Source organism: Capricornis sumatraensis, chromosome 3 (assembly GCF_032405125.1).
Source record: "Capricornis sumatraensis isolate serow.1 chromosome 3, serow.2, whole genome shotgun sequence".
Lineage (NCBI taxonomy): Eukaryota > Metazoa > Chordata > Mammalia > Artiodactyla > Bovidae > Capricornis > Capricornis sumatraensis.
Genome location: NC_091071.1, coordinates 41,851,828 through 41,865,508, shown reverse-complemented (window position 1 = coordinate 41,865,508; position 13,681 = coordinate 41,851,828). Strand labels below are relative to the sequence as shown.

The 13,681-nt window shown below is 68.2% G+C and overlaps 1 protein-coding gene across 1 annotated transcript; it reads left to right on the top strand.

The window, feature by feature from the left end:
• The first annotated feature begins 7,291 nt into the window (after window positions 1–7,291).
• On the top strand, window positions 7,292–9,281 carry PRR35 (proline rich 35). The gene is made up of 2 exons (XM_068967053.1): window positions 7,292–8,394; window positions 8,660–9,281. The coding sequence occupies exons 1-2, from the start codon at window positions 7,292–7,294 to the stop codon at window positions 9,279–9,281; spliced, it is 1,725 nt and encodes a 574-aa protein (XP_068823154.1).
• The last annotated feature ends 4,400 nt before the right edge of the window (window positions 9,282–13,681 follow it).

Here is a 13,681-nt window from a genome sequence, read left to right as displayed (position 1 = left end):
GCTCAGTGCCTGGAGACGCCCCCCCACCCCACCCCACCCCCGCTCTATCCGCGGCTGCGCCGGACCTTGTCCTCCGGGGGCCGGGCTCTGTCACCCCAGGGCGTCCCGGGGAACCTGGGCCCGCATCACTGCAGCCCTGAGACGCCCAGGACATGAGAGCTGACGTGCCCGGGGGCTGCCTGCCTCCCTGTCAGCTGGCCTGGAGACCCCGGCCTGTGCCCACTCCCGTTGGACACCTTCCCCGGCAGGGAGGGCTGAGGGAATTGGGGGTCAGGGGCCCGTGGCTGCTGTTCCCGGCAGGTGCTGCAGGTGCTGAGGTGGGGCCTGGCGGCACCTGGACCTAAGCTGGTGCGGGCGGTGGGTGAGGCACAGCCTCTTGACGCGTCCGCGGGGGCGCCTGTCTGGGCTGCATCCCCCCCGTGTCCCCCGTCTTCGCCGGCTGGAGCCCCTCCCGGCCCTCACCCAGGCCGCTTGGCTGCCCACCCGTTGGCTGCGGTGGCCTTCCCGAGGCAGGCGGTGGGGTGTTCTCACTTGTGAGGCAGCCCTGTCAGAAGCACTTAGTGTACAAATTAGCTGTGGCCTCCCGCCTCCTCCGCGCTCTGGGCTCTGGGCTCCGCAGACTCCCTCCTGCCCACAACAGCCACGGCTAGCTGGCTCCTCCGTGGCCCCCGACCTTGACCTGGACGGGGGTGACCGCGAGGGGCGGGCGTCCGGCCAGCCAGCAGGGACTCCTGCTCTCAGCTCGGCACCGAGCCTGCCCTAAGGGCCAGGGCCGGCGTGCAGAGCCGTGGGAGGATGGACCCTGAGCCACACACAGACTGCAGCCCCCACCGCCCCGCCTGCCGGCTGGCCTGCCACTCAGGCAGGGAAAATCGCCTGTGACAGGCCCAGGAAGGCAGGGCCCCGGGGGCCACGCGAGACACGCACAGCTCCTCTTCCAACATATGGTTGCTGTCGGCCCCGGGCGCTGCTCGGCCAGCGCTCCAGAGCTCTGCGGCCTGAGCTGCGCCCCCACCCGCCTGGCTGGCTGCTCCCTCGGATCCGCCTGGCCCCTGCCCCACTGGTATATGTCCCCCGACGGGGAGCTCACTCCTGCAGCAGCCCCTCCAGCGAGCGGCCAGGAGCCTCTGGTTCCAGGGCCTCCAGCGCTCGTGGAGAACTGGTCCCACCCCACCCCAGGGGTCCCCTGAGCGAGCTTTGGGGGAGGGACGGGGGGGTTGCTTCCAGAGGATGGCGTTGATTGGGGGAGGGCTGCAGTGAGCAGGTTTGGGGCCAGAGGCCTTCTGGGGTCCCAGTGCCGGGATCCTCCCAGCTGCACACCCTCTCCCTCAGCGTGGGCCCACTCTGCCCCATGTCCTGGGCTGACTGGGTAGCCCCACAATGCCCTCCCTGGAGCATGCACCCCATGGGTGCGCCCCCGCCCCCCCCCCCGGGTCTGTGGCAGCCCCCACCAGTGTCCCAGTGTCACCCGGTCCTGTCAGTGCGGCTTTGCTGCCCCCTCACAGGCCTGCAGTGAACCTGCTGTGGCTCCCCAGTGCCCTCAGGGCCCCAGGTGTGACCTTGCCCCTGGGAACCATGCCATGAGTCCCTGAGGCCACCTCGAGTGTGCAGGAGGGAAGTGCCAAGGATGACGGGCTCTGCCCTTGGTGGAGCTCTTGGACGCTTGGGGGGCTGCCACGTGTCATCAGCAAGAGGGTGACCATGAGCCATGGCCGTCGTCCGCTTGGCGCTGACCCCTCCTGGGGCTCAGACCCTGCTCACGGGCTGTGCCACTGTCCCCCTTCCCACGGGGCGAGCAGAGGCTGCCTGACCCCAACACCAGTTCTCGTGAGGGCTGCGCATGGATGCTGAGGGGAGGAGACAGGCCTGCGTCGGGCACCACACCGCTGTCGCCCTGCCTTCCCTGGAGCCACTGTCCGTCCTGCCCACGTGCCCCTGGCGCACAAGTGCCAGCGTCAGTGGAAGTGACAGGTGCACAGCTTGGGCAAGCGGACAGAGCAGGTTAATGCTACGATGCCTCCCTGGAGGTGGAGGGAGGGGCTGCGTGTCCCCCCACCCCACACCAGGACAAGCTGAGGGAAGGCTGCTGTCTAGGGGCCCCTGCCCAGTCTGCAGGCCCAGACTGATACCCAGGGAGCATGGGCAGAGGTTTCCGGGCCCAGGCCACAAGGGGATCAAGCCCCCGAGCTCGGGGGTCCCTGACGCAGAGACAGCGTCAAGAGGGTAGGGGCAAATCCCTGCGCTGGAGCCCATATCAGCATGTTGGGATGTTGAGGTGGGGCCTGTGGGTGGGTCATGATCTCCTGCCACACCCCACTGCAGGGTGGAGAGTGGGACAAGCTCCAGGCACACTGTACCAGCTGCAGGGAGCAGAAATGCCCCCAGTGGCTCAGGCAGAGCACCGCTGACCGGCCTCCCCTGCCATGGCCGCGGGTGGTCTGTGCACCCTGACTCAGCACTGGGGACAGGCTCTCAGGCTGCAGCTGAAGCCGAGTTCCGGGACCCCTGCTGTGCGTTCGGAGCCCACCTGCACCCCTGACAAGACCCCCTCCTGGAGCCTGGCCATGCCCTTCAGTCTGAGCTCAGGGGGCAGGACCACTCCGTGCCCCGCCCAGACTCTGGGGAGGGCCGTCCACAGGGCTGAGCTGCCCTCCATGGCCTCCTCCCCCCTCTCCAGGGCTTCACCAGGCTGTCCTGAGATGCCACTCCCTTCCCCTGGAGGGTGGCAACAGCCTCCAGCCAGCCGGCCCCCTGTGTGAGCAGCAGGGCCTCCCAGAGACCAGGAGAAGGAGTCTGCAGTGGGGGGCCAGGAAGCTCAGCGCCATCCCTGGGACCCCCAGCCCCAGGTCTCAGGGTGACCTGTGCCCCCTGCCCTGTCTGGGCAGTGCCCAAGACAGGCCGGGGCCTGGATGTGTGTGTCCAGAGTGGGATCTGTGTGCAGAAGGAGCAGGCATCCTGGCCCCCACGCTCCGCAGAGCTGTTGGCGTGACGACTGCTCAAGCTGTCTCCCGGCCTGGGGCTGCCTGCACGGTCAGCTAGTCAGCTGGGCCAGGCCGGGCAGGCAGAGAGGGACGGCTGGTGGGCCGTGCCCCCCCGCAGCCCTCCAGCACTCCCACCCTGCCCTGTGGGCTTGCTGGGGGGAAGTGGGATCTCCCCAGTTGTATCAGGGAGGCTGACACGGGACAGTCGCCCTCACACCAGTGTCCTGGCACTGGACGCCCCCAGAACAGGGCGCCCTGCTCCTTACAAAGGCCAGTCAGGGCTGACCAGAGCGCCAGCAATAGCGCGTGGCCAGTCACCCTCCTGCACAGCTGGGGAAACCACGGCCAGGCTCACAGGGCCCAGAGCGCTCCGTCCCAGAGACCCTGCAGGACACACCTTTGCCCTCCAAAGTGCCCCTGTCCCCACACTAAGCTGCGCTGCCCTGGGCTTCGACGGGGTCTCCAGCGAAGGTGGAGCGGACGCTCATGGGGGCCTCTAGGGCAGCACACGCCCCTCCGATGGCAGACCCCCACCCTACTCCTGAGATGGACACCACGCACCTCCGGGTTCGGACACTGTCCCCTGAACAAAGGCAAACATCCTCTGAGGAACACGACTGGCCTGGCCTGCGGTCTGTGTCCACTTCCAGAATGGTGCTGGCTGCTCAAGGGGATTTCTTCTAGGACCCAGCTGAGACGTGGGGACCGGGACTATTGAGTTTGGACGTTTGGTGTCAACATGGAGTCAAGCTCCGTGGGCGGTGGAGCGGCTCAGGCTGTGAGGATAGAGGGGGCGGTGTTTCCTAGTGGGCCCTTTCCCCGCCCCGCCTGGCTCAGCGGCCCTCCCGGGAGGGACGGGCAGTGGAAAGGAGGCCTCCTAGCAGAGGGCAGGGGCAGGGCCCTCCCCAGAGCACCTGCCAGGGGACTGGTGGTAATGCTCCCAGAAAGCGGGAGTGAGCGCATGGGACCCTCTTTTCCGGAGTCAGTGACTGTCAGTGGGCAGGGCAGGGGCTTGGGGGTGCAGAGCCATTCAGCCTCCTGTTTGGAGAAGAGAGAAGGGCACTGCAGGCAAGCCTTGGTCAGCAGAGGAGACTGCACGGGTGTGCTGGGCTCTGCCCTCCTCAGCCGGCTCTGTTCTCCAAGGTCCTCCTGTCCCGGGGCTCAGCCTCCAGGCTCTAGCTCAGGCAGAGGGGCTGTCAGGGGCCAGAGCCCCCCCTGACGGATGAGTGCTGACGGCCCCACTCCCTCCACCCTCGGCCACTGACACCCCATCACACCGCTGCGGGGACCCTGGGAGACCTGGATGCCTCTGCGCACCCCCGCAGCAGCCTGCAGGCAACGGGGGCGGGGACGTGCCAGGCGCCCCTCGTTCGGCCGCACACCTGCGTCTCCACTGCGCGCGCCTCCACGGGGCTGCGCGACCCTGCCCTGCTCGGGCGGCGCCACCGGTGTCACCGGCCAGGAGTCCATCCACGAGTTGCCGGTGCAGCGCAGATTGCTGAGCCGGTCCCCGGCGCGCGAGGCCGGTGAGTGCGCCGAGGGGGCGACTGCGGGCCGGGGAGTGGGAGAGACGGGGGTGCACCCGAGGTGGGGAGGGGATCATGAGCCTGGGTCGGAGGTCGCCGCGCCCCCCGGAGCCCGGCGCCGTGGCGCACGCGCGGCCGCTCCTGCCACCAACTTCGATAGGTGCGAGTCGGCGTCGGGGAACGCGGTCCGTGGCGGAGGCTTCGGGGACTCGCTGCCTAGTGAGTGACCGCAGACCGCGCGGGGTCCCTCCGCAGTTTTCCTGGCGGGAATCGGGGTCGCGCCCCGAGAGCCCGCGCGGGTCCCCGGGGGTGCGGGGTCGCGGCGGCGCCAGGCGGGGCTGGGCGGGAAGTTCCCGCGGGGTCCCGGGGCTACGCGCAGACTTATCACGGCGCAGCAGGCTCCGCTCGGCCCAGGGTGCAGGTAGAGCGGGCGCGGGCGGCGGCGGGTCTGAAGTTTGGGGGCCGCGAGAGGCCGCCAGGATTGTCCGGGCGTGGGCGGGGCTGCCCCAGCCCCACATCCCCCACTTCGTGGTGTCCAGGCTCCACGAACTATTAGGGCGCAGCAGCTGCGTCGTTATAGGAGAATGCCCTGGAGGGAAGCGGGGAGGGAGTTGGGGTCTGGACTTCAGCCCCGGAGGAGCCTGGTCACCTGCACCACGCCCTGTGGGGTGCTCCCAAGTCCCAAGGGCGCCAGCCGCAAGCTCTAATCCCCGGCGGCTGGTGGGGGCTCCAAGTGTTGGGTGCCCCCTCTACCCCCTGGGGTGGGGCCTCCTGCCGGGCGGCTGTCAGCTCTCCCCCAGCCAGGGAAGTGTTAGTGGGACCAGGTGTCTGAGCGAGCACATGGGGGACAGGCTGCGCTGGGCACAGGCACCCAGTCACAGTCACGGGTTGGGACACGTATGCAAATGAACATGCCTCTGGGGGTGTGGGGTGTGTGCTGGTGTCTGGGGTGTCTTCTGCTTGTGCACAGTCATGCTAGGCAGGTACCAGGTTGTTCTCTGGGCCCCCATGGGGTCAGCGGCACTGGGATGTCTCCCTACCAAGCCCCCCTGCAGCCAGGTGACTGCTTTGAAGGCCAACGCAGGACAGGCCTCTTGCCTGCTGAGTCCAGGGGTCTAGGAGGAGCCCCCCAGTCCAGGGGCCCGGCTGGGAGGTGGGGTGGTGGTGGCACCAGGCGGCACAGCTGTGTGGCTCCTAGGGCTGGGTGATCGATGGCGCCAGCACAGCCGCCTCTGTCTCTGGAGCACACACACCCATTTGTCATCTATGTCTTAGGGGGGCGGGGGGCAGGGGTGGGGCCTGCCTCTGCACCCACCTCCAAGTTCAGGGCGTGTCTGCGGCCCTCGGGGGCCCCAGCCCCTCTCCTCAGCCAGCCCCCTCCTCCCAGCCCTGCTGGGAGCTCTGTCCCTTCCCGGATGGCCGCAGCCCTCCACACCGGAGCCCTGGCCGTGCTAGCCCCCTCCCAGGGCCCGTTCGAATGGACGGCCCTCTCTGCCCCTCTGGCCATTCCCAGGATGGGGCTGCCCGCTCAGTGTTTGGAGGCAGCAGACGTGACTCCCCGCCATGTGCAGAGCCTGAAGGCCGGCAGGGAGGACGATCTGCTCCCGATGACTGCCCGAGCCCTGCCCAGCTGAGCCCCGGGGAGTGGGACACATGCCCATGTGTCCACACCCGTGAATGACTGTGACCCCGAGCGTCCTCGGTGCGTGCGTATGTGCATGTGCAGTGTATTCACGTGGCCGGTGGCCTGTCCACTCTGAGTGGTCTGTGAGCCTTGTGTGCCTGGGCCCCCTGCAATCTGGCAGCTGCCTGGCTCTGTTCCGAGGTGGCCCAGCCGCACCGAGGTGGTCTCTCCGGGTGCTGCATGAGGAGGGTTCAGTAGGAGCCCTGCACGCTCGTGTGCATGCACTCTCCGAGCCCCGGCCGAGGCACGCGCTGGGGCGGTGGACGGCCCAGGTGGCAGCCCAGATGGGCCGCGGAGTGGCTTCTGAGCAGGCGAGCGGGCTGTGGGGAGAGGAGGGTCTTGGCCAAGCTTGGTCGCGGCAGGCTCGGCTGCCGACCTGCCGGCAGCCACCCAGATGGAGCCGGGCTGAGCAGGTGGCCATGCCGTGGGGCCATGCCGGACATCCACGCCCCTCAGCCTGGCCTGGCCCACGAGGGGTGACCGTCCCAGAGACCGCAGTGCCCAGGGACACCCTTCAGAGCAGGGGCGTGCTGTGTCAACAGGCTCTTAGAGCTTCTGCTGTTCCTCATCTCGGCTGCCCCGGGAGCAGGGGTCTTGGGGGGTGGGGTGAGACAGGGAAGGGCCGCATCCCCAGGAGTGAGTCTGCTCATACTTGGCTTCCTCCAGTCACTCACCAGTGCCCCCAGGAGACCCAGGCTCTGCCAGCGTGGGGCAGATGGGTGTGGATGGAGTCACCCCAGAATTGGGCCTGCCGGGGACTGGCCAACATGTATGTAAGGTCAACCAAGAAAGTACAGGACTTAAATTTCGGATAAATAACAAACAATTTTTTAGTGCCCAAATGTTGGCTCGGCCATACTTACACTAAGAAAGCATTTGCTGTTTGCCTGAGTCCTGTTTCCCCGTTTTTGTGTGCTGACCGTGTCTGCTGACCCTCCAGGAAGGCTGGCAGGGAGGCCTGCTCGTCTGGACAGCAGAGGCCAGGGAGGTGGAGGGCAGCTGTGGTGATGGGGCGGGGAGGGGTCGGCTAGGGTGCCGGCGCTGATGCAGGCCCCATCTGCAGGTGGCATGGGGCCGGGGCCCACCCGCTAGCCGCTGCCATGTCCCGAGAGGCCGGCTCCTGCCGCCTGGGCCCCGGGGCGCGCGCCCGGGCGCGGAAGCCCAAGAAGCCGCACTACATCCCGCGGCCCTGGGGCAAGCCCTACAACTACAAATGCTTCCAGTGCCCCTTCACCTGCCTGGAGAAGTCCCACCTCTACAACCACATGAAGTACAGCCTCTGCAAGGACTCGCTGTCCCTCCTTCTGGACTCCCCCGACTGGGCCTGTCGCCGCACCCCGGCCACGTCCCGGCCTCCCGTGGCCACCCCAGGTCGTCCCGCGGATCCCTTGGCCCCAGCTGACCCCGGCGCCCGGCCCCGAGGGGCGCGGCTCCCGGCCGCCCCCGCCACACCCGACCTGGACCTCACGGCCCCCGATGTCCTCTCCCTGCGCCACCAGGTCGGGGGCCCCCAGCAGGGGGCCGAGGGCTCCTCCCCAGGGACACCAACCCCTGAGGCCAGGGACGTGCATAAGGGTGCGGGCCTGGAGGGCCTCCTGGCTGAGTCGTGGAAGTCAGGGTTGGGAGGGGGCCGGAGGAGTGCGGCCGTGGTGGGCGCCGTGGGCCCCGAGACCAGTGTTCCCTGCTATCCCCCGCCCAGCTCCGGGGAGCTCCCCGAGGCCCAGAGCCTCCACCTGTCCCTGCTGGGTGTCAACTACCCTCTCGGCCCGGGCCTCTTTTCCTACCTGGGGCCCTCCCTGGCTGCTGCCGCCCATGTGCCCTTCCTGGCCTCAGCCAGCCCCCTGCTGCCCCCAGCCGCTGCCTTCCCTGCCCCACAGCCCCCCGAACGCCCCGCCCTGGTCCCCCGCCTGTACTATCCCCTGCTGCTGGAGCACAGCCTGGGGCTGCCAGCCGGTAAGACCGCCCTCGCCAAGCCCCCCGTGCCCCCAAGAGGGCCACCCGGGGCCCTGGTCCCTGGGCTGCTGAAGGTGCCAGTGCCGGGGCTGGGTGGGCCCTGGCCCCGCAGCACTCTCAGGGACCCTGGGCAGGAAGAGCAGCTGGGGCAAGCGGCCCAGAGTGACCCCAAGAGAAAGCTGGCCCTGGGGGCCCAGCCAGAACCCCTGAAGGCCCCCTGCAGCCGAGCAAGCATCAGTGCCCAGAGCAGGTGGGTGTGGGGGCCCAGGCATGGGGCACTCGGGGAGGCGGGAGGAGGGCTGAGGGGGCAGGGTGGCCGGGCGCCCCCCCTACCAGAGCTCAGCCGCTAGGAATATGGGTTTCAGGCTGCAGAGGGGAGAATGAGAGCACACAGCCAGCCTTCCTTCCTTCTGGGGTTCTGAGGCCCCAGGCCAGGGTGGCAGGCTGGACAGGGGCATGAGGGGCGGGCACCGTGGGGACAGTTCAGCCTCCTGACCAGCTCCCGCCCCCCCCAGCCTGCGGACCGGCCCCTCCGCGATGCTCTGGCCCGAAGACGAGGAGCTGAGTGACCTCGAGACCGCTGGCCCCGCGGCCTCCCTGCCCCTGCAGCCACTTGGCTTGGCACTGGGGGGCCCCGGGCACGTGGGTGGGGACCTGACGCGGGCCCTGGGCGACTGTGCTAGGGTGGAGCAGCGCCTGGGCCAGCTGGCGCCTGCCGGGGGCCTGGCCCCACGGCCCCTGCGGGAGCAGCTGGGAAAAATCCGCCGTGAGCTGCTCACCATCCACCAGGCGTTGGCGCGGGCCGCGCAGCCACCCGACACACCCCTCGACCTCTCTGTGAAGCGGGCACCCGCCAAGGGGCATGAGGTGCCCACGGGGCTGTGGGCGCAGCCAGAGCAGGGCCCCACACTGGCCCGGGGAACCCCGGAGCCACACAGCCTCCTGGCGGCCCAGCCTCTGACCAGCCACACCACCAAGTGTGAGGCCGACTCCAGTGTCCCTCCCCCAGCCCTTCCCCTGCAGGCGTCCGAGGACCCTGTCATTCCCAGCAGCTGGGGTGCCCATGGTGGGGCTGGGGGCTCCTGGCCCCCCGAGGCCATCCCGGGCCTGCAGAGTCCTCCGGGTGCCGAGGTCTGATCACAGCCCCCGCTGCCCCCGCGGTCCTTCCCAGATGGGTGCCCTCCTCCAGCCCTGCACCCGCTGCCCTGTTCCCCTCCTGCCCCAGCATGCCCGGGGACAGACCCCCACCCGCTGTGGCCACGCCTGTCTCTGGGGTCATGCAGGCACTGCCCAGGGCCCCTTAGTGAGCACGGTTGTGGACATTAAAACGGAGACCGCCTTCACACACCCGTCTGGGCTCCTTCTTCACTGCCGCTGCAGCGTCACCATCCACGTAAATGTCCCCGGACTGGGCATCAGGGCACGGTGTCCTGGGCCCTCCCCGGGGACCCAGAGTCTGGGGAGAGAGTGAGGTGCTATCCACGGGGGCAGAGCGGAGGCGGGGGAGGCAGGCGTGCACAGTCTCGGATCCTCTGCGTTTCTGCACACGGGTGGTGGGCAGGGACTCCAGAGCATGCCTCCAGTCTGGCCGGCCAGCCCTAATGTCAGATTCGTCCAGGAGGCTGCTTGCTCTGGTTAAACGGCGCCCCACATGCTGTGGCCCAGGGCTGGTCGCGCAGCATGGCCTCCACTGGGCCCTGGCCAGCCCCTGCAGCCGCGATAGGCATCGGGCGGCTTTCACAGCCCATTGCCTCCCTCCCAGCGCGGCCAGACTTGGCTTTCCCACAGTGGGGGGAGGGGTGCCCCAGGGACCCTTGGGCCCAACTAATCTCTTCTCTGCCTGGGAGCCTGTGCCCACCCAGGAGTGGCCCCAGGAGGGCCGCACCTGCCTGCTCCTGGCTCCCCAGGCTGGGCTGGCCGGGCTGGGGCCAGTCGGATCAGGACTGCAGCTGCCCATCAGCCGTGGCGATAGCAGATAGCATCGCGCCCACCCCCCACGGCCTCCAGAGCTGGGGTGTAGGCGGCTGGGTAGGGAGTGCTATGGGTGACAGACACGGGCTGAACCCCACCTTCCAGGGGCTTCCTGGAGGGACTTTGGGGCTGAGGGCTGAGCCATGCATGAGGGGCCTGGAGAATCCCCAGGTCCTGAATCTGAGGGAGCCCCCTCCCACTTCAGCTCCCTATTAGCACCCCCACTTCTCAGCACCCACTGGACAGATGTAAGCCTCACTCTGCAGGTGTGTGATCCCCGCATCACAGGTGCAGAAACAGGACCCAACCTGTAGCCTGTGCGGGGGCACCCCCACCCTGGGCTCCGGTGAGTGAGCTAGCCAGCAGGCCAGGGGCACAGCCCTTCCCTCAGTCCTGAACTTGTGGTCCGGCTGGAGGACAGAGCTGGTGCTATCCCCTGAGATGGTGGCAGTAGAGGCCTTGGACCCCTGGGGAGGGTGGCTGGGTGGACCTTGAGTGCAACCAGCCGGGCAGGTTGAGGAATGTCCCAGAGGCCAGTGCAAAGGCCCCAAGGCGGGAATGCGGTGGTGCTGGAGGGTGTCTGGCGGGTAGCAGCTGAGTGCCGGGCTCCTTCCTTCAGGCTTCCTTGGGCTGAAGCTCAAAGGCCACCTGGCCAGAGCTCTGCCGGCCCCTCCCCAAGGCCAAGTGGCTCCTCCCATACCCTTGAGCTCTGGTTTCCAACAACACAGGCCTGAGGCCCAGGGAGCCTGGTCCCAGGTAGGAGACCCCTCCCCCTGCCAGAGAGGCCTAGGAAAGGACCCCTGCTTTACCCATCAGGGCTGGAGGTCTCCAACAAGGTCCCGTTCCTCTGCCTTTAGAGAAACAATGCTCATCCATCACCCTTCCCCCACCTCGGACAGCGAGGTGCCCTGAGCTCCTCTTGAACCTCAGGGCGGAACAGCAGCCGTCCGGGGGTCGTGTGTCTCTCAGAACTGTGCTCAGGGACCACAGCCAGGAAAACAGGGCCCAGAGGCACGACTGGCAGTCAGGAAGTGGTGGGACAGTCAGGTCTGTAGGTCAGGAGGGCACCAGGATGCCAGGAAGCCGTGTTGGGCCCGCAGCGCTGCCCGGCACACGGTGGGCTGTTACTTGTCTTGCAGCCCCATGCTTGGCTCGGCTGGAGGACCGGCTCAGAGATGCTGAGGCCGTGACAGCCGCCCAGCGCCTGCTCCCGGGCCTCCTGTTTGGATGTCCTGGGCCTCCCCGACCAGCGCGTCAGCCACGGCCCAGGGACGGTGCCCCGCGCTGGACCTTCCCGGAGACCCTGCCTGCTGCCAGCGGCCCCAGCTGCTTGGGCAGATCCCAGCGCCCGCCGCGGCTACCGGGGGACCCCGGGGCCTGCACTGCTCCCAAGACGGCCTGCTCTTCCTGACAGCAGGTGCCGCACCCTGCGTCCACGTGCTGGACCTCGAGGGACGCTCCATCTGCCACCTGCCCTGCCACGTGCCGGGAGCTGGGGCTTTTGTGCCAGAAGATGTGGCGGTGACGGCCGCTGGGCTCGTGGTGGTCAGCGACCTGGTCCACGGGGCTGTCCGTGCCCTCCAGCACACCGCCCGAGCCCCTCAAGGGGGCTGGCTGTAGATGCCTTTGGCCGCCTCTTGGTGACAGACTACGTGCCTGGGGCTGTGCACAGCTTCACACTGGGCCCTGACTTGGCGCCACTGGCCCCTGCCTCCCTGCTGGACTTGGAGGGCCCCTGCTGGGTGGGCCTGGCGCCTGACGGGGGCCTGGCTGTGAGCGAGGAGTTTGGGGACGTACGGCTGTTTGGCAGTGCCCACCAGCCCCTGGGCTCCCTGGGGGACCTGACCGGGCACCCCTTTGGCAGCCCAGCAGGCATGTGCACCGACGCAGAGGGCGGTGTCATTGTGGCAGACCAGCGGCGGCGCCAGGTGACCCTGTTCCCCCAGGCCAGGGCGCCCATCTGCCTGGTTTCCGAGGGGCTGAGGCGGCCCCTTGGTGTGGCCTGTGGGCCCCAGGGCCAGCTGCTGGTGGCAGACGCAGAGGACAGCAACATCAAAGTGTACCAGTCCCACCTGGAGTTGGACTGATACTGTGGGCTTGAGCTGCAGCGCCCCTTTCTGTGCGTGGCGTAGCCCCCTGGGCCTGGACCATGATGGGAGGAATGTTCAGTTTTCCTCGCCCTCCTGACCCTGGACATTTGCTGACCGTCCTGAGCCCCATCATAGCGGGCCCTGGCCTGGCCTCCTCTCCTTCTCCTGGGGAGGATTCAGATTCAGGGGGCAGCCGGAATCAGCTGCCTCCAGCCCCCAGGGTCTAGGAGGCCTGCACTTTGGGGCTAGCAGCTGAAGCCTGGATGTCTCTGGCGTGTTGGGCCAGCCGCCAGCGCTTACCCGGGCCCGCTCTCCATTCAGTGCTCTAGCACCAGCCTTCTAATCAGAGGAAGGCAGGCAGGGTAGGTGTGGCTGGGCTGCGCTGGGCTGGGCTGGGCTGGGGTGGGCAGGGGTGCAGCTCCTCACTGTCCCCCGTTTTCAGAGGTGCCCTGGGTGCTGAGACTCCTGCAGCTTCTCTGGGCCCAGCTAAGGTAAGGGGGGGAGCAGAGGACGGGCCACCTGGAGGTGCCCTGGGGTGACACATGGCTGGGTTACCAGCTTCCATGCTCCCGGCCCATGTGAGACTGTCTGACCTCCTGGAGCTGGACCAAACAGCTCAGGCTCACGGGCAGGGGGAGAGGCACGGGCAGGGGGAGAGGCCCGGGCAGTGGTCAAGAGCAGGAGAGCCTTCCTGTGAGCACAGACAGAAAAACCAGGCTGGGGGTGCCGAGGAGTGGGGTTCCTTGGAATCTGGGCCCAGCCAGGCTCCCAGCTCCATCAGGAGTTCTGGCGAGGGCAGGGGGGGACGCCTAGTCTGGCCCTGGGCGTGGTGAGGGGTTGGTCTCAGGGTCCCTCGGTGTGTCCTGGCTCCTGAGAGCATGGGCCTGGATTAAGTGGGTCAGAGTAAGGAAGTGCAGGAAACAGGTGCTGCGTCAATGCTGACAGCTGCTGCTGAGTTAGGGGTCTTGTTCTCTGGAGAAGAGGGGGCTGGAGGCGCCCCCCAACCCGCACCCCAGATAGCTTCACCCTCTGGACTGGCCCTGCAACTTCAGGGGTCGCTTGGCCTCTGCAGGGAGCGGAGTGCAAGGAGGTCAGCCCGGGGTTGAAGAGGCAGTTTCTTCTGGGACCCCTGGCGCCCCACCCCCTCAGGGGCCTGGGGGTCCTTTAACCCCGCGGTAATGAGACAAGGTGGGGTCTGGAGCCCTCAGACGAGGAAACCAGGACAGGGGAGGTCTGGCCTCCGTGGTGGGGGACTGGAAGGCAATGGTTTGGGGGACACTGTAAGTAGACTGGGGGGCCCAGAAGCGCTGCGACGGGGACAAGGCCGTTGTGCACAGCCCGTGGGGAGACAAGGCAGCCGGAGGGACCGGGGCACTGCGCGGGCGGGGCGCCGGCTCCGGGACCGGAACGTTGCGTGCGCGGAACGCTCCGGCGGGGGCCAGCGGGCAGCCCGGGCGCCTGTGCGGCGGACCGTCG

Bases quoted from the DNA above. Each gene is read 5' to 3' on its own strand.
- PRR35 (XM_068967053.1), top strand. From the start codon at position 7,292: ATGTCCCGAGAGGCCGGCTCCTGCCGCCTGGGCCCCGGGGCGCGCGCC. The intron at 8,395-8,659 runs GTGGGTGTGGGG...CGCCCCCCCCAG, and splicing joins AGCATCAGTGCCCAGAGCAG to CCTGCGGACCGGCCCCTCCG.